Source organism: Tursiops truncatus, chromosome 14 (genome assembly GCF_011762595.2).
Source record: "Tursiops truncatus isolate mTurTru1 chromosome 14, mTurTru1.mat.Y, whole genome shotgun sequence".
Classification (NCBI taxonomy): domain Eukaryota; kingdom Metazoa; phylum Chordata; class Mammalia; order Artiodactyla; family Delphinidae; genus Tursiops; species Tursiops truncatus.
Window position 1 is genome coordinate 69,339,887 of NC_047047.1, and position 19,038 is coordinate 69,358,924.

At 56.6% G+C, this 19,038-nt stretch overlaps 1 protein-coding gene and 1 long non-coding RNA gene across 21 annotated transcripts in view; one reads left to right on the top strand and one right to left on the bottom strand.

The window, feature by feature from the left end:
• Positions 1–19,038, top strand: part of DNMT3A (DNA methyltransferase 3 alpha) — a 113,622-nt gene that overhangs the window by 30,000 nt on the left and 64,584 nt on the right. For 18 of the 20 annotated variants that reach the window (XR_012325784.1, XR_012325782.1, XR_012325783.1 and 15 more), the window contains one exon: positions 10,775–10,879. The exons of 1 other annotated variant lie outside the window; for it this stretch is intronic. Coding sequence is in view for 11 of the 19 variants with exons in the window: in XM_073791541.1 (XP_073647642.1) it covers positions 10,775–10,879 (105 nt within the window). In the remaining 8 variants the exon portion in view is untranslated. Of the gene's footprint in view, positions 1–10,774; positions 10,880–14,799; positions 15,496–19,038 lie in introns of those variants that run through there. One more of the 20 variants, XM_073791550.1, reaches the window with a different exon arrangement.
• On the bottom strand, positions 17,027–18,473 carry LOC117307951 (uncharacterized). Its single transcript, XR_004521883.2, has 3 exons — positions 18,448–18,473; positions 17,664–17,732; positions 17,027–17,209 (listed from the first exon to the last, which is right to left on the bottom strand). It is a non-coding gene; the product is annotated as an uncharacterized lncRNA (long non-coding RNA).

Genomic DNA, 19,038 nt, shown 5'->3' on the forward strand with positions numbered 1-19,038 from the left:
TAACTCTAGCTGTGCCTGTTTTATGGGGTGGTTGTGGAAGTCAGATGAGGTCACGGGCATGGAGCGAGTGCCCTGCAAACAGCAAAGTCTGGTCCAATTATGAGGGATTACGATGGCTATTATTATCCACCCATAGTAACTGTTCTGGCTCAAGAGGCAACAAACACACACCCAGGCCCAGAGCTGGTGCTGATAGAGGGAGCTGACAGATGGGGGCTGGGGTGTGGGGGGCGCTCTCCCCGGTGTGCGTGCTGGCTCACCTGGTACACCTCCCTGGCACCGCTGGGCTGGTTCCCGTGCAGCCCCCAGGAGGGCAGGCAGAGACGCGGACAGCCGCCCACGGCAGCCCGTGAAAGCCAGGCCTGGGGCAGGGGTGCCGTGTGGCTGCAGAGTGGAAGATGGGTTTGGGCCACAGCCCAAGGAGTCTGGCAGGGTTTCCAGGGGCACCTGGCACAAAGGAACTGTTTGGTGAGCCAGAGGGCAGGGGTGTGGCTGCCCACTGGCCCCTTCACCACCTGGCCCCATGTGCCCTTCCCGCCTGCCCCTCCCCCCCCACCGGCCACGCCTCCCTGTACCTTTCACTCCAGTACTTCCTGGAGCTGCCAGGCCTTTGTTTATGCTGCTTCCTCTGACTGATGTGCCCTTTCCCTAATTTTCTCTCCTCTCTGATCAAAGCCCTGGCTTCAGTCTGTCTTGAATTACAGAGAGAACCCTTGGTTCTCAAAATGTGATCCCTAAATCAGCGGTACCAGCAGCACCTGGAAGGCTTAGCAATGCAAAAGCTCGGGCCCCACCCTAGACCTGCTGAATCAGAAACTCTGGGGAGGGGACCTAGCAATCCTTGTTTTTACCAGCCCTCTAGGGGATTTGAGAAGTACTGGTGTGGATAATATCTAGCCCCGCAGCTGCCCCAGGAGGGCAGGACCCCAGCCACCGTCGTCTGGGTGGATCTTCAGGGCCCGACGCACACAGTAGGTGCTCAGGAAGTATCCTGTGGATAGGATGGAGGGGAAAATGAGAGTGGATAAGACCCCTTCACAGGAGAACCATCCCAGCGCCCTGATCAAACAGGCAGGGTGCGGAGTGTGCGTGGTAGGCTGAGGCGGCCGCGCCTGTGCTCGGCAGTGCAGAGGGCTGTGTATGTGGTGTCCTCGTGGCACCTGCCCAGCAGCCTCCCCAGCCCTACTGTCCATGTGTTGGGCAGGGACGGTGCAGCTTGGGGAGCCTGGGAGGAGGCAGGCTCGGTGGGGGGGGGGGGGGCGAGGAGGGATGCTGAGCCCTGGGACTCCGGCCACAGAAAAGGGAGGGGGAGCTGGCCTTATGAGAGATGGGAAGGGAGGTGAGCATCAGGAAGTCCAGGAGCCTTGGTTCTGGCTCAGAGGGGATCATGGAGATATGGTGCCAGGCCCTGTGTAGAAGGGAGAGAGGGGGGCAGAGGGAGCAGGACGGGGGACCAAGAACATTCCAAGCCCGGGGCTGGAAGGGCCTCCTCAGATCCCCAAATGTGAATCAGTGCCTGGCCAGGAGTCCAAGCCCCGGGCTGGGCCCCTGATCTTGCTGTTCCCCTCTTTCCTCGGGCCTTAGAAACATAACAGATGCATTGAGTGCTGACTGTCTGCCAGGTGCTCTTTTAAGCTCTGTACTTGCATTATCTTATTTCATTCTTACAACTGCTCCATAAGGTAGGCTCTGTTATTTTCATCACTCTATCTTATTAAAGACTAAACTGATGCTCAGAGAGGTTAGGTCACTTGTCTAAGGCCACACAGCTAGTAAGTAGTGGTGCTGGGATTCGAACCCAGGCTCCTGTGCCTTTCAGGCTGCCTCTTATGTGAAGGGGGATGGAATGGATGGTGCCTCCGAGCTGTGATGTTCCATAGTCCTATCCAAGTTTCTTCTGAAAGTCGGGATGGTCAGAGAATGCTTTTCTCTGCATAGCAGTGCTCTTGCCCTGGGGTCGCTGTTGGGAGCACTTCATCTCCAGCAGGAGCTCACGTACACAGGCTAGTGTGTGTGACTGGCTGTACGTGCGCATGCACATACACACACATACCAGGTACACACTCTTACGTGTGGAAGACACTGCTGTGGACATGTTGCTTGTTTCCCTTCCTCCTTCCTCCCTCCCTCCTTTCGTCCTTTTCAGACTTAGGTAGCTTTCCAGGGACCTGGCACATAGTAGGGCTCCACGAGTTTGTTGGGTGAACTGAATATACTTTGCTGGAGGACCTAGTAAAGGGAAGGGGATAGGAAGATACAAGGATGGGTAAGCCATGCCTGCCCTCTGGAGGAAGGAGGCCGCTCCTGGACGGCTCGCCCTGAGCTCACCCTCTCCTGCTGGGTAGGAGAAGCGCCTGTTGGGGGGTATGTATTTGTGCTGGGGGAGCACAGCAAGTGTGCCCGTGTGTGTGTGTGTGCGTGCCTGTGTGTATATGTATGCACGTATGGCCAGTGCTGTGGCCAGGGCTCCTTCCTTCTCACCTAGGTCCAACCCAGAGGCCTGGCGTACTGATTTCCCTCGGGCGCCGACCACTTCCTGCACTCCGGTTCTGAAGTTCAAGGGCATCCTTGGGTGGGGTTCTCCCGGCTCCACGCTCAGCTGTTCTTGCTGGCCCACAGATCCGGTGCCCGCCCCGGGCATGCCCTGCCTTTAGAGCACTCAGATGCCCACACACGGTCACTCGGCCTGCTCTTTGCTTTATCATCGTCACTATAGGGGTCATTGAGGGAGCATCCCTCTTACACATTTAAACAGTTCCGGTAAAGGCAGCTTTGCCCTCACCCCTTCGGGAACACGGCTAATCATCATAACGGCGCGCCCGTTTTTAGCTCAGTGGAGTCGATTGGATGCTCGCGCATGGAGAGCAGGCAAGTGATGTAAACAGCGCCCACCCCAGAGCTGACTCGGACCTCCATTTTAGGGTTCGGGTTCTCTAAAATTCTCTAAGTTAACCGCTATTACATGTCAAGTTTAAGTCTGCAGTCAATACAGTCTTAAGTGGGGGTCAGCTGGACTCTGGAGATAGGCCTGTGTGTGAACGTGGACTCAGCTAGGTGACTGCTGAGCAGCGAAATGAGGGATTTCCGTGAGGTGGTGTGTGTGAGCGGTCAACACAGGGGCACGGATTTAGTCTCGTAATTTATTTTGGATAGTTAACCAGCTGTCTATTTACCTACCTACGTACCTTCCTCCCCATCTACCTATCTCTCTGTCTACCAACCTATCTGCACATGTGTGGTGACGATCCACTGCAGCCCCGAGGACTGAGCGGCATGGGAGAAGAGTGGGGACAATGCAGACGAGGGTGTGAATGGTGTGGGTTTAAAGTCCCCTGAGAGCCCACGGCCTATGGCCCCCTCTCCCTTTACCCACTGAACAGAAGCAAAACTGAGGCAAGTTGCAGGATGACCTAACTCCTTTTTTTTTTTTTTTTTTTTTGGCTGCGTTGGGTCTTCGTTGCTACGTGCGGGCTTTCTCTAGTTGCAGCGAGGGGGGGCTACCCTTCATTGTGGTGCGCAGGCTTCTCATTGCGGTGGCTTCTCTTGTTGCAGAGCACGGGCTCTAGGCACCTGGGCTTCAGTAGTTGCAGCACGCGGGCTCATTAGTTGCGGCACGCAGACCCTAAAGCACGTGGGCTTCGGTAGTTGTAGCTCGCGGGCTCTAGAGCGCAGGCTCAGTAGTTGTGGCGCACGGGCTTTGTTGCCCCGCAGCATGTGGGATCTTCCTGGACCAGGGCTCGAACTTGTGTCCCCTGCATTGGCAGGTGGATTCTTAACTGCTGTGCCACCAGGGAAGTCCCAGGATGACCTAACTGCTGATGGCAGGGGCTGTGCTACCTTCAGAGGCTCGCATGCGGGGCCACGGCCGGGCCCAAGGTCCCTCAGGTCTGGGCTGGGGTTGGAGCCCATCCTGGCCAAGAAGCAGGCCCCACAGGGCCTGGGCGGGGAAGCTGAGCTCAGCTCTGCAAAGGGAAGAGGGCCGGCGGGGAGCTGAGCAAGAGTGGGTGTCCCAGGATGACTGAGAAATGGGAAGATATCCTTCCTTTCTGGCACCTGGACTGGGCACAGGGCCTGGTCAGGTCCTGCAGCTGCCTCTGCGGAGAGCCACAGGGCTATTAGGGCTGTTACTTGCAATCACCCCACTTAGCATGTGCACGGTGTGGAAGGGCGTCCAAAGGAGTTTCCTTTGCCCGGCAATTAACTCACCCAATCCTCACAGTAGCTGGAGGATCCCCACTTTACAGATAGGGAGTTGAGGCTTAGAGAGGTTGAGAAACTTGGTAACAGTCACGTGGCTACGAAGTAGATTTTCTGGATTCTTTCCGTCCACCAAGGGAGGGTGGCCGGTGGGGTGGGAAGGAGATGGTGGGCTGTGCAGAGCCCAGGTGGGCTGCTGAAGGAGCGAGGGCAAGGGGGCTTGGGGTGGCTGCTAGCAGAGCGGCTGCGCTCCATCCCAGCCCTCAGCACAGCACAGGCACTTGTGTGTTTATGTGTTGTCTCTCCCTCTGAACTGAATTCCCTGTTTGCTTATCTTTATATCTGGTACATAGCTGGTGCTCAGTAAATGTTTTTGAGCACATCCATGGGCCTGGCCTTATGGTGGCCCTAGGACCACAGGGGTGGGCACGGCTGGGCTGCAGTGGGCTGGGTATGTGCTGGGGGGAGTCTCCGTTCCGGAAGGCGGTGAGGCCCCAGCATGGTGCACGGGGTGCAGAGGGCCTGGGGAAAGCCCACAGTGCGCAGGTGCCTGGGAGCTGTGCGGGTGTCGGAGGGGCCATCAGGACACGGACGCTGCCTTCTGGGAGCATGGCCTTTTGGGAGTCATGGAAGACCTTCCTCGATAATTATAATACGAAGCCCACTGAGCGGTCAGTGAATATCTGTTGAATATTGTTGAGTAGTTGAAACAAAGGACTGATGAGCTTTGGGAGGTGACCGAGAACAGAAAAGCCGGGGGGCTTGGGAGGGCTGTGTGGAAGTGGGAGCACCTACAGCAATTCCCGGTGCCCCTGCCCTCCCCGCCCGTCCTCCTGCAGCTCACCCTGCGGCCCGGCCTGGGCCTGCCATGCGTGTGCGTGTGCATGTGTGCGCGCGTGTGTGCGGGGTGCTCTGCGGAGTCGTGGGCCTGGTACCCAGGCACCCAGAACGGGGCTCTGCCTGCCAGAGAAGCCAATTCGTCTCGCTGAATTCCACGACCACAGACAGGCCCTGGGAGGCCAGCCAGCCAGCTGGCAAAGGCTGTACGTGCTTCTTGTCCCAGGGGGCCCGGGCAAGTGGCCGGCTAGATCCGGCAAGTTCATCCCCTTGACTCAAACACCAACTTGAGACATCTGCTCAGCGGATGCTGGGTCAGTAGCATCCGGTGTACGCTCTGAAGGGAGCACGTATGTCTGGCTGGCCGGCTGGCTCTGGGTGAGGGCCTCGTGGGATGTGTCTCTCTTAGCGGGAGGGGTCCCCGTCTAGGCATGAGGCCCCTGAGACAACTGCGTGTGGATGTATGCGTGTGAATGCCAGAGCATACCTTTACCTTGGCTTGCCTGGCTGCTCCTCGTCGTGCATATGTGCACGTGTCAGGGGCACACGGCATCGTAGGGTATGGTGGCATGTTGCTGTGGAAAGACCCGAGGGCTGGGGATCAAAAGATTTAAATTTTGGTTCTAAAGGCCTCCCTTGCTGGCTCTCTGATCTCTGAAAGTTAGGTAACCACTCTGAGCTTCAGATTTCCCGCCTGCGTAATGGAAAAAAATAAAACCAGCTCTACTTTCTGTAAAGCATAAGAGTAAAATGAAATCACGTACGTGAAAATGCTTTGTTAATTACCATGTACTGTACCAATGTGAGATTATTGTCATCGTGGCCCAGCTCCTCAGAATGCGAAGTTGTGTGTGGCCTAAAATAATCCACCCAGTGAGCTGTGTTAAAATGTAGGTCAAAGCATAGCCTCAGAAGTTGAGAGAGGCTGATGGTAACCACCTAATCTAACAGGCCACCAAATGCAGAGGGGCTTTGAAAACTGTAAAGCGTTACATAAATTGAAGTGACATGATTATGTTTAAGACTAGAAAATACGTTTTAGTCATCCTGTTTCCTGACTTTGAGTCATAAAGATGAGAACGGCTCTGGATCCTCCTGCTTGGCTGTATTCGTGCACGTTTGTGGATTCGTACACGTGCCTCTCTCTGTGTGTATGGACTTGTTTATTGAACATCTACTATGTGACAGTCACTCATCAAGTATTTTGAGTGCCTGCCCTGTGCCAGGTGCATCGCTCTAGGCACTGGGGACGAAGCCAAGGTGAATAAGACAGAGTTCCTTTCCTCGAGGGGCTTCTGGCTTGGTCATGATGATAGCTGGCAGTTGCAGTGCTGGATAGTGGGTGCTGTGGGAGAGGAAGGACCCATAGACTCAGTCTAGGTGGGGTATGGGAAGGAGGGGCCCAGGGGAAGGGAATCTAGGAAGTGAGGTTGGAAAAGTGAGGCAGAAGCAAGGGTCTGTGCCAATGTCCCAGGGAGGGAGCAGCCCACATTTGCACCTGGCGTGGTCGGTTTACGATGGGTGGGAAGTGCCGGCCAGATCCTAGGGCCTTTCTTCACCGGGGCCAAGGAGCTTGGCTTGATCCTGCAGGGCCCTGGGAGCCCCCTCAGCAAGGGCTTAAGCTCTGTGGAGTGACGTAATCAGCTTTGCATTTTGGAAGGATCGCGGAGCCCCAGTGTTCCTGAGTATCTCACTGCGGCGGTACCAGCCAGATGTGGGGGTTTGTCTGTACACTGAGTGATGGCTGCATATGCTGGGCAGTGAGCTGGGGTTTGCATGGGGGTGGGGAGGGACGGGGAGGAGGCAGGGATGCACGTTTGTGAACAGTTCTGGTCGGGACCTGGGAGCGGAGGAAGTTAGCGATTCTTGAGTGACTCTCATGCGTCAGCTTTCCATATATTACCTCAATTAATTGTTATACCATTGCTATGAAGTAGATATTATTATCCCCATTTTGTAGGTGAGGAACGCTAGACTAGAGAGGTTAAATAGCTCGAAGGGACTAGGGAGTAAATAGCAGAGCAAAAAGTCCAGCCTGCCCCCTCCCCGCCCCAAAGCCCACCTCACTAGAATTTCTGCCCATTCCTGCCTCCTCCCACTGGAAGGACTGACTAATTCAGCCCCTTCACTTGACAGGTGAGGAAACCAACCTGGGCTCAAGGCTGTTCCTGCTGAATTTGTTACTGTTTTCCAGCTGCTCCAAGTCACTGTGGATCAGACTCTTGCCTTTCAGAGTATTAGTGACGCCTCCCGACTCAGTGCTACTGGCAGATTTGATAAGCATATTTTACATTCCTTTGCTCAGCCCATCAGCAAAGATATTGAATGAAACAGGCCCCACGACAGATGCGAGAATGAACCGCTTGATACGCCTCCTTGAGGGGCACGCCCCGAGCCATCTGCTCACCCTTCTCAGTGTATTACCCCTCTCACTTGTGGGTGTGAATGCAGGCAGACCCAGAGCTGAAGGTATCGCCACCTCCCTTTGCCCCGCGATGTCGCTGTATCCCGGAAGAATGACGCGTTGACCGAAAACGGCACGCTTTTCACAAAGCCGTGCTTCGGGGCTAGATGGAAAGGGTATGGGCCAGAGTCGCTCAGACCTCGGTGCGACTCCCCACCTGGACTCTCGTGGAGACTCGTTTTCCGAAGCACACCCCAGGGGTCCCGGAGGGCAGAGTGTTGGACTGGGCATCAGGTGCCGTTCCCCGCTTGGGCCCCGAGGGATAGGCTCAGGACATGGCCCTGGGGGCTCCCCGTTCTCAATACACCAGGACCTGGACAGATGGTCTGGCGTCAAGGTCTTCCACCTCTTCCTCTTGGGGGTGTTGCATTGAATTAAGTTCAACAGGGAAGGATGTGCTGAGCATCTCCTGTGTGTCAGGCAGAGCACGCGTGTGGAGGTGAGGAATGACAGCAAGTCTCCAGATGGCACAGGGGTTGCCTATCAGGGGCCCCCAAAGGCTTTCTCCATATGCTAATGGAAGCTGGGGCTTGGCGCTCCTGAAACAGCAGGTGTCTTTGTTTTTAGTCAGCACAGGCAGCCTGGTAATTGTGGTTCCTTAGTGCTGATCTGAGGCTCTGATTGGCTTTCCCGTGTCTGATAAGTTCAGAGCAAAAGTTAGAAAATCAGATGAATCTCTTCTGTAAGAGATGCAGTGTGCTAAAGAAATAGTTCAGAGCCCAGAATTTCTGGGTGGTAGGAGTCTTTTCAGACCCCATGGCCACCCAGACTGATCCTGACCCACCTCGGCACCCCCTCTCGGCTGCTACCTGTGCATTCCAGGCCCATGGCCCCGGCCACGAGCAGTGGTCAGAGGCTTGGCTAGGTGTGGCCTAGTGCTCTGCAGGCAAGTACAGGGGCTGGGTGGGCCTCCTGCTGCCGGGGAATACGTAAGCTCTCTCATCGAGGGGCATGTGGAAGACCCACTAAGTGCTGAGTCTGTTCTAGGCTCTGGGCATTCAGCAGTGAACAAAACAGGCAAGGGTACGAACCACTTAGTCATCTGTCTTCTTAAAAACCCGAGAAGCAGGCAGAATGGACACCTTCCTACTCCCATTTTATGGATGAGGAAACTGAGTTTCAGAGAGAACAGTCCTGGAACTAGCACATGGCCAAGCCAGGCTCATACCCATTTTGCTTTGCGTTAAGCCCCATGCCTTTCCACAACCTTGCGTGGCCTCCAGATGTGTTGTAAATGCCGAGTTACCTGGTCGGCACGATCAAGACGGCGCCCTTTTAGCCGTGGTGTAACCGGACCAAAAGCACCACCTCAGCTGAAGTTCACTGTACTTGGGTAGATTCAGTTGGAACTTTCACCAACGTTAAGCTGCATTGGTAATATTTTCTCTCTGTGTGATCCAAGTGATTGTTTCTTAAATGGGGGTGTGTGTAGGGTCTCAGAAGACAGCCCAGCACCAGCAGGCCTGGCTTACCATGGGGCATGTGGCCCTGGGCCCCCCTCCAGTCCAGGCCCACAGAGCTGTCATGGAGGCCTCCCTGCCACTTGGCTGTCCCCCACCTCGGCCTTTCTGCCCTCACAGTTTCTCTGCCATGTTTTCCTGAAAAGAGCCTCTCAAGGGTCTCTGGTCCTGGGGCAGCCTGGACCCTCACCTCCTGTCCACAGCCGGCACTAGGCTCCCTGTCCTTGTCTTCTTTTCCAGACCTTTCTCGGCTGGGTTCCTTAAACTGTCTCTCCAGCCCCTCTCCGGCCCCTTGGTCCTCATTGCCGTGTCATTCTGCACAGCTTCCCTCTGAGGCTGACCATTTCCACCTCTAACCAAATCTCTCTGCGCTCGACTTCTTTGCATCTGTCGACTTTGCCTCTTGGGTTGGCAACTCCCTTTTTTCTTGTACCCACAATACACCGGCGTCCCCTTTCTGCTCCTCTGAACACTCTCTCCACCTCCTGCAACTTGACTGGAGTCTCCCCTCAGTGCTAAGGCCTGGGGCCTCTGTCATCTTCCACCCATATGTCCTCGGAGGGCTCCCGGACTCTCAGCTGCAATGCTAAATCTCCCTCCTAAATCTCCTTCTTGGGCAGGTCTGTCCCAGATGTGCCTTGAATGGATGGATGGACAGAGCGGGCCAGTGCCACTCTTCCCATCGGTCTCATGTCTGTGACGGGTCGCAGTAGGTTTCCATCTGCATGTCCCACCATCACCTGAAAATTAATGTGGCAAACCACAAGCTATTTTGAAATCACAAAAAATGAAAGTTGAGTGGGACATTGAGGGCCACCTCGATTCAATCCCCTGGGAATCCGTGCACCTCCCCTTTTCTGTGGCACCAGCATGGCTCTGGGCTGGCGCCCTCCCCTGGGAGGACTGTGAAGATGTCTGTGGCTGCTGACGTCATGCAGGGCACGAATGGCAGGCAGCCTGAGGGGCCTCTGCTGGGTCAGGGTCCCTTTCTCTCTCCTTCCCCAGCACAGTTTTTGCTCATGATTAGTCATGCTGGAGCCGGCTGAGTCAGAAGCAACTTGTGGGTGGTTTGTGGCCAGGCTGGAGCAGTGAGGCAGGAGGACTTTCTAGGTTTATGTGTCTGCCCCACGAGACAAGCATTGCAGGGCTCGGCCCTGGCATGTGCCAGGTGAAGGGTGGTAACAAAACCAAACTCTGGTCCAAAATTCAGCGAAGGACGGGCATCACGATGAACCAAGACACGGTCCCTGAGATGCTCCCGCGGGGTAACAGGCCCATGCAGTGCCTACGCGATGTGGCAGCTGCTTCAGGGCAGGTGTATGTACAGGGGCTGTAATGCCCTCCATGGTCTGTGGTACGCCTCCTTCCAAGGGTTGCGTGTACTTCCAGTAGCCATCGCTACATGTCATGCTTCTCTTCCTGTGATTTTATTCTCTTCAATAAAGGTGATTCGTTAAATACGGCATTAATCATTTTTGTACTTGTTTTAGATTTTTTTCATATAAATAAACTCATATCCAGAAACAAATTCTTTGTCAGAGCATGTGTTATGATTCTGTGGTTCAGAGAACGTGTCCACCCAAGGGAGAGCTGCGTTCTGCTGGGGCAGCGGGGCGGCTCTGAAGTCCCCTGAGGGTAAAGTTGACTCGGCCCTCAGGGGTGGCCCAGCTCTGCCAGTCAGAAAGCGGGTGAAGACCATCCCTGCCAGGGGGACCAGCGTGGCACAACCCTGGAAGTGTGGCTGCCCTGCGGGTGGGACACTGGGGAGGGCTCTGGGGTCCAGCCCTGGCTTTACAGGCTGTGTCTGTGCCCACAGGAGGGAGAGGAGCAGGAGGAGGCTCGTGGCAAGGAGGAGCGGCAGGAGCCCAGCACAACTGCCCGGAAGGTGGGGCGGCCCGGGAGGAAGCGCAAGCACCCTCCGGTGAGTGAGGTGGCGTACCCCCAGCCCAGGTGCGCGCGCAGGCGCACACACGCATACGCACACACGCTAACAGCACACACGCGCATGCGCGCACATGCACACAACGCTAACATGCACGCGCACATACGCACGCACGCGCACATGCACACTGTAAATGCCAGTGATGTGTCCCGCAGGGATCTGGGCACGCCAAGACTGGGGCATGGAGTGTACCCCTCCAGCTGTAGAGCCCAATTCCATTCCCCATTCACGGGATCCCCAAAACCACCCCCAAACTTTCCTATTTTCTGCATCGAACTGGAGGCCCCTAGAGGCCAGGGGACTTGCGCTGTGGGTCTTGTGGGACTTGAATCAGGCCCCTGACTCTCAGCTTCTTTCTGGAAGGGCAGCAAGAGAGTGGGACTTGTTTTTCCCTAGCCTGCCTGCATGGGCCCCTCCCTCCCCATCCAGACACCCACCTTGGGCCTCAGCCCCACCTGGAGAACTTGGAGGAAGGGAACTGAGGTCTGGAAGTCCGATCAAAGCGAGTAGGGAAGAGATGCAGGCTGTTAAGAGAGGAGGAGGGCTGGGCGCTGTGTAAGTCCAGTGGAAGTGTAGACCCCGGGCTTCCGGGCGCCATTGCCTCTGAATCGGGGTGGGGGGGACTCTGGGGTTGCCCAAGATGAGGCGTGCTCCGGAGGGCAAGGCCCGTGGGCGGCAGGAACGTGCCTTCCTTATGCCTTAAACTCAGAGGCAGAACAATAGTTATCTGCCAGCTGCAGCCACAGCTGGTTCCTTTCTTTTCGACCCTTCCAGCTGAGAACGGGGAACTTGGAGCAAGAAGGTAAAGAGAAGCTAGGAGCCCCGCATTTGTAACTCAGCCCTTCAAGGAAATGTTCTCAGCGGGGCAGGATTTTCCTCCTTGGGGCAGAGAGCAGGGTGAACGCGGCTGCAGTGAAAGGGGCGGCGGAGGGAGGGAGGGCGGGCGGCACCAGCTGGAGGTGAGGGGGGTTCTTGGAGTCGGGAGCTCTGGGAATCTGCAGGGCACTGAAGTGCACCACTGCCACTTCTGCTTGGAGATTTGGAGGGGAGGGGGGAAGAAGCTAAGTCATTTAACTGGTAAGTAATTTTAAACACTTTAATATTAAAGCAGACATGGATATTTTATGGCCTGGAATGAAAAATTCACATGCAGTTGAAAGATAAAACGGGACTTCAAAGGAATTTTCAGCTTGCAGCGGACTCCAGGCCGCACTCCTAGATTCCCCGGGGGTCCCTCCACTCTCCTCCCCGCCCTCACAGGGCACCTGGCGGGAGAAGGTGGAGGGGCACGGTGCAGGCTGAGTCAGAGCCCACCTGTCATTCCGAATCTGAGCTGCACGTGCGCTCGAGATCTGCAGAGCAAACCCCGCCTTTCCCTGGCTCGGGTGCTGGGGATGGGAGCCACCACCTGTAGCAAATGGGACCTGGCAGCCCTTGGACTCACACTTGTGAGTCCCTGGAACCAAAGGGAGGGCACGTCACTGAGAGCTGGGGTGGGGCCCCAGGATCAGAGGGTGCAGGGAAATCAGGGGTAAGTGTGGAAGTGCGTCCAGAGGTGGACAATGAGAGGGAAGAGGGGCACGGCCCAGTGGGTCATACACCCCTGGCCTGGAACAGTGCCCAGCATGGAGGGAAAAGCACTGTCTTTAAAATCCAGCAGAACTGGGTTTAAATCCCAGCTCCACCACAGACCACCTGTGTGACATTGAACAAGTCACTGCCTGAAGCTTGGGTTCCCGTTCTGAAAAATAGAGATGATAAAAATGCATTCCTCCTAGACCCCTGTGAGAATTAAATGGGTTAAAACACCAAAGAGCCAGTGGTCAGCAAAGGTCGGTCCTGCCCTTACCCGAGACAGAAGCAGCAGCCCTGGATTTACTGCTTCCCAGCTGTGTGACCTTAGCAAGTTACTGAACCTCTCTGAACTTTTGCTTCCTCATTGGTAAAATACGGCTACCGGTAATACCTGCCCTGTCCACCTCCAGGGGTGCTGTGCAAACAGCAAAGTGGGCTCCAAATGCACAGGGCCAGCAGCGTCATAAACCGGCATCCCCACCCCCGGAGGGGCCAGTGGGCCAGGGGTCTGCAAGGCCTTTCGGGTGGGAGCCTGGCGTCGGCCTCTCAGCAGCTCCAGTGGGCAGCGGTGCGCATCCCATGCAGGTCAGTGTGGATGTGGTCCAGTCCTAAGTGAGGCCCTGGGAAGGGAGAGAGTGCGTGGGGAGGCATGGGGCTGAGGCAGCTGTCGTGAAAGGGACGCCTTGCATGTAGAGGGGAACAGAGAACAGCCAGCAGGTCTTCCCCGGCAGCAGGCCCGTGGACCCCAAGGGAGCCCACGTGGGGGAAGTTCGTGCTGCAGCTCAGGGCCAGCCCACGGTCTCCTGGGCCTCGGGCCACCTGGTTCACTTGTGGAGCAGGTGCTGGCCCAGGCCTCCGCCCCTCCCCAGCCGAGGAGCACAGCAGGGAGGGCTTCTGGGGACCTGGCGCAGCTGTGGCCCTGGGAACAGATTGACCAGGGAGCTTTAAAGCAGCTGAGTGTGTGTCATCGAGCTAAGCCTGGAAACGGGGTGGGAGGGTGGGCTTGGCTCAAATCCTGGCAGGTGGAACAGAGGGAGCAGTGCTGGGAGTGCAAACATTTGTGCAAATGTTGCATATGCACTGCTGGACGGGGTGGGACGAGGTGCATCCAGTGGTGTCCTCACCATCCCCCGGCCTGAGGCTGTGAAATCGTCTCCAGAATTTCCCCCGAGGCCTGCCTGTCCCTGAGTGCCTTCCACTTTCCCCTGCTCCTGTGTCAGCCTCCTGGCTGCGCCCTCACCCAGATCAGGCCCCACCTGCCCCCAGCATCTCTCTAGAACCCCCGGCCCTCTCTTTTTCGGTGACAAGCACATTACACCTACCGAGCACCTGCCAAATAAATAAGACTTATTTCAACCTAGTGTGCCAGAGGGGAGGCCCCACGTAATTAACTAAACACGGCCCGGGGCACGTCGCTTTCAAGAATCTCTAGGCGCTTTCTTCTCATGGGACGAGACCTGGAGCCCTCCATTTGCCTCCACCATGTGACCCCTCCTGCCTCTGCACTGCTGCTCAGCGGCCACCTCTTTTGCCAAGGAAACCCCGCCTCTTCGCTGCTCCCTGATCACCCCAAGCACGCTCGTCCCGCTGCCTCGTAAGCTGTTCTGCAGCCCTCCCTTCTCTCTACCTGCCCGGTATCGCAGCCCTCCCTTCTCTCTACCTGCCCGGTATCACAGCCCACCAAGGCCTGTCTTGCAAATGAAGCCCAGTGCAGCCATCGTGACCCACGCTGGCTCTCCCTTTTGAACTGACCGTGAAATTAAAATGAACACTAAGAAGTAAGACAAGATATCAGCCCACCAATCCCGGGCTTTGGTCCACACACCTGACTGCGAAGCACCAGTCTGCGAACTGTTTTGCTACCTGTCTGTACAGAACTTGAGAATCAGCATTTAGAAACCTTTATATCAATTTGATACTGTCGCCACATCCACAGTCATGATTTCGTGTTTTACAAAAGTACCATTTCCTGGTGGATTGGGAACTTAAAAAACCTAAACCAAAGCCTGGCTTTTCACACAGAAAAGCTGGTGGAGAGGCCTTGTCTCTTCCACCAGATCTGCCATTTAGAGGCACCCCCATTGCACTGTCTACCCACTCACTGAGGTCAGCGACCACGAAGAAAGGCTCAGAGTGGTGCAGCAGTCGGTTGCCAGCGAGGGCTTTCTGCACCGTGACCTCATCTGATGCCAGCGACAAACCTGTGTCGGGTAGGTGGAGGCCGCTGGCATTACCATCCCCACATTCAGATGAAGAGACTGAGGTTCAGAGAGGACGATCTGGACTTGGACTCCACACCTCCCGACTGCAGAGCCCACGGTGCTCATTCCCCCTTGCCACTACGGCCACACCATCTGGAAGACTGGGTATCCCACATTCGCTTTAAGATAACATATGAATGCAGGGCTGTTTGAAAAAGCGTGTAGACCTGGTCCAAAAAGCATCCAGAGAAAACAGAACTGAGCAGGGCAATTGACCCAAATACCAGGGAGTCTGCGGGTAAGTGGGGAAGGCTGCGGTGGTCTGAGGAGTGAGCAGTGGGCCCATTTCAACCGGGCGGCAGTGTTGGTCTGTGGCACTGGCCTCAGAGCCAGGATGCTCGCAGCCGGAGCAGCAACAGGAAACAGGAAGCCGGCCTCAGGGCTGGGCGGAGCCTAGAAAGGGAGCTGGCACCTGGGTGCAGGGCCTGCTGGCTGGCCAGTACCCGCGACCAGAGGACGGGACAGCAGCCTGCAGGGCTGGTCTCTGCTGGCCAGAGAGTGTGGGCCTGTGTGTGGGTGTGAGCGTCGGCTGGGAGGAAGAGGCATCTTCCTGTTCACCGGCTCCGAGGACGTTGCCGAGTAACAAGTGAGGGTGTCCGAAGCTGGTTCCTGCCTGCTCACAGACCCAGCCTGCCCTGCGAGCGCCTTTGTCCTATGTGCTGGTTACCGCTGGGGCTCCAGGAGGGACAGTATCTGCCCTTGCCCGCCAGACCCTGGGGTGGGGGCCGGCCCTTCAGGGCTCCCCGCCCTGTTTACTAGGTATATGCACTTATTCATTGAAAATTTATATTCATCAACTTCCTCCAGGGTTATTTTTGCTCAGTGGGAGCACTCTGAGGTCACCTCTTGCTAAGAATAACCCAGAAAGGGGGGGAGGGGGAGGGGAGGAGGGGGAGAGGGGGCTGGGAGCAGGCACCGAGCTCAGCCAGACCCGCTGCCGCGTAGCTCACTCCTCGCTCCTCGCTGGAGGCTGGGCCTCCATCATAACGCCTGCGTGAGTGAGTTCCTGAGGGCCAAACGGCTCCACTTCAAAGCGAAAGACTTGTGCTGTAAGCTGTGTGAAGCCGGGGGACCGTTCCACTGCAGCTTACGCCAGCCGAGTATCGTTTCCCTCAGTTATTGGGCCTTTGCAGTATCGGCTCATTTTCCCACCTAATATGACCGTTTGATTCTTAAGACAGAAATCAAATCCCCTCTTTGTGTCCGGGTTAGAAGGGCTCCTTCACTAACCCCTGGAACCTTGACTCGGTGACTTGGTGCCCCTTGTTTTTATGCACGAAACTTCCTGAAAGGGTATCTCCCATTCCTGGGCCCCGGCCCCTCACGGGGCATCCCTGCCTGTGAGCCTGCGTGGGCCCGCTGCTGCCCGTTGCCCTGTGTCGTCATGCTTTTGAAGGTGTGGGGGAAACACGGCTGTCAGACATCTCGCGAGGTTAGAGACTTTCCTTGTAACTGTGCCATGCAGACTCCTCTGCTCATTCCCCCAGCTGATCATGTCAAACCAGCGCTCACAGAGCCGTCCAGTACCCCAAGAGCCTGGCCCGTGGTCTGGACCTGAAGTGCCGAAGACATTGGCGGGAGGGGCTGGACTTGGGCCTTCGAAGGGAGGTGACGTGTGGCCGGGGAAAGTGGGAGGTTTCCCCACCTAGGACCTTCCTGAGCAGCGTATGCAGGGACGAGTGTGCGCGGGGACGGGCGTGCTTGGGGGAGGCCGGACCGTGCGCGGACTGGCTTGGCTGAGTGGACGAGGGTTTCGTTTACGAACACCTTTGATCTTGGGTGGAGAGGTAGTTTGCAGGCAGCCCGAGGGTTTATATTTTATCCTCTCAAAAATGTGCTGTGTTTATCTGGAGGATTTTTGAGACGGTGGGAGGTGTGAAGTGATGGGCGTCATGTTTTGGGAAGCTCACTCTGGCATCCGTGAGCATGATGGGTTGAGCACAAGAGAATGCAGGGAGATAGGATGGGGCACATTGGGGCCAAAAATTGCCCCCAGAGCCTGTTGGGGGGCGGCCGTGATGGGAGAGAACTGGCAGGGCCTGCAGTGCTGGGCTGCGGACCAGGGAGAGGGAGGAAGGTGCTGCCAGCCCCCAGGGCCAGTGGCAGTGGTATTGTCAGAGATGGAGCCTTCTGGAAGGGAGCAGGTTTGGCAGGGGCCCTTTCCAGAGGCTGATCTACTTATCTGGTCTTATCGGGGGAGCATCTGAGTGAAATCCCAGACTCTCCATTTTGTTTTTCCAAAAACCCCTGTTTATTTTCAGCCCTCCCCGGTCCCTTCCCCAGAGCCACATGTTCCAGGCCCTCTCCAGCAAGAGGGGTTCATTCCCTCCGGTCCCGAGCCCCGTGGGCTTCCTAGGACCCCGTGGGCGTCTGCGGAGCCCGAGCTGCACCTGCCCCACTCCCGCTGCTGCAGGGACCTTCCGCACACACATCTGGGCAGTTATTGACGTCGGCCTTCTTTCATCATCCTCACCTAGAGAATTTTGTGCGTTTCAGTCCTGCCACCTCAAGAAAGATATACAGAGATGGAAAAGCTCCAGGAAAGGGCAGCTACATCGATGAAGGGGAAGGCAGGGCAGCCAAGTGAGGACAGACAAGAGAGCTTACGGCTCTCCAATCTGGAGAGATGAAGCTGAGCGGGGCTGTGATTAAAGCTATGAAGTCACGCCGTAGGGTGGGGCAGGATGAGCATTGCCCCAGCGGGGGTGGGCGGGGGTGGGGAGACACACATCAGAAACTTTAGAAAGGTTCGTGAAGCATAGACAGGAAAGCACCATTTTCCATGCTGAGTTCCCTTCTCACCCAGCCTGTCACCCTAGGCCTGGACGTAGAGGTTGAGAACAGAAGAAAACCGCGAAAGAGGTTTACTTAAACACGACCTGGATCTTCTCTACATAATGGCTTTTTCGAGGGAGGCTCCAGCTCACCCTGAAATCCTTTGAGGTTGACTTCAAAGAGCACAGTCAGGCCCTCTTCCAGGTGGACAGGTGTCCCTGCTGGAAGTAGAACCCCGGATGGGCCGCCACTCACCAGGCATGCTAGTTCTTGCATCCATTTGTCACAGCTAGCAGGGGCCCCGACTGAGTGACCTCTAAGACTTCGCCACACCCTGAAGTTCTCTCCTCAGTCCTGAGTCCCTCTTCTCTCTCTCTCTCTCTCTTTCTTAAACACACACACACACACACACACACACACACACACACACACACACACACACACACACACACACACACACACACACACACACACACACACACACACGCTGGAGAGATCTCTGGGGAGGAGGGTGGGAAGGAAGCTCCCAGCCTCAGTGGTGAGAGAAATGGTGGCACCTAGAAGTCATACCCAAGCTGGGGTCAGACTTGCCAGAGTTGGCCCTCTTTGGCCTCTGGTCCTTCTGTCCCTTGACCCCACTGGTGGCCCTTTTGGCCACTCCACTAGAGAAAAGGAAATTGGAAGGGTCAAGGTCCTGGTTCCAAAGTCTTGGGGTCCGACTCCATTCACCCCAGGAAGGCTGAGCAGGGAGGCATGTGGGCCTCTCTTGGGAGTGGGCGTGGGGGAACTCTCTGGCTCTCCCTGCCTCAAGGCCACTTCCGGCCGATCAGAGCAGAGGGCTGCCAGGGGAAGGGGCTGCAGGAAGGCCTGGGGCAGAGGAGACTGGGGAGCCCGGGCCCAGTGCCAACGCTTAGGGGACAGGGCTGCCCCACTTACGTGGACGGTTTGGCTGTTTCCTGAAACGAGAGTCAACTTGGGAAAATCCAGGGCGTTGGCGGCGAGCTGAAGGGTCTGCGAGGGACTGGAGTGAACGGAGGGTGCGAGTGGAGGGGGATTGTTGGCGTGTTTTTGTTGACATCACTCTGGGGCATCTGAGCACGTCTCTGCGGCTGGTGAGCGGGTTTCTCTGGGCCATGGTGAACCCCTTGTGTGTCTGTGCATGTGATTGCGTCTCTGTGTGTCTTTAATCAAGAGGCCATAGCTGGCCAGACGCCAGGGTCCCCGGCTGGCATAGAGCTGAGTGTTCCAAGTGCCTTAAAGGCACAATGGCGATGAGGGGGTAGGAGGGAGGGCAGGAAAGCTGGGGAGGGCGAGGTGAGGCCATCCCACATCTGCCAGCCTCTGGGCCTCCCCCCGCCGGAGCTCCCCTGGGGTCTGGGGGCAAAGGCCCCTTTCAGCAGCAGCTCCTGGCACAGGAGGAGAGGGTGAGTCAGGTGCCCAGAACCAGGCCAGAACGTGGCTCCGACCTCCAGGGCCTTCCAGTGGTAGACACAGGGTCCCAGGTCTCCCCCCTCCACACCTGGGCCC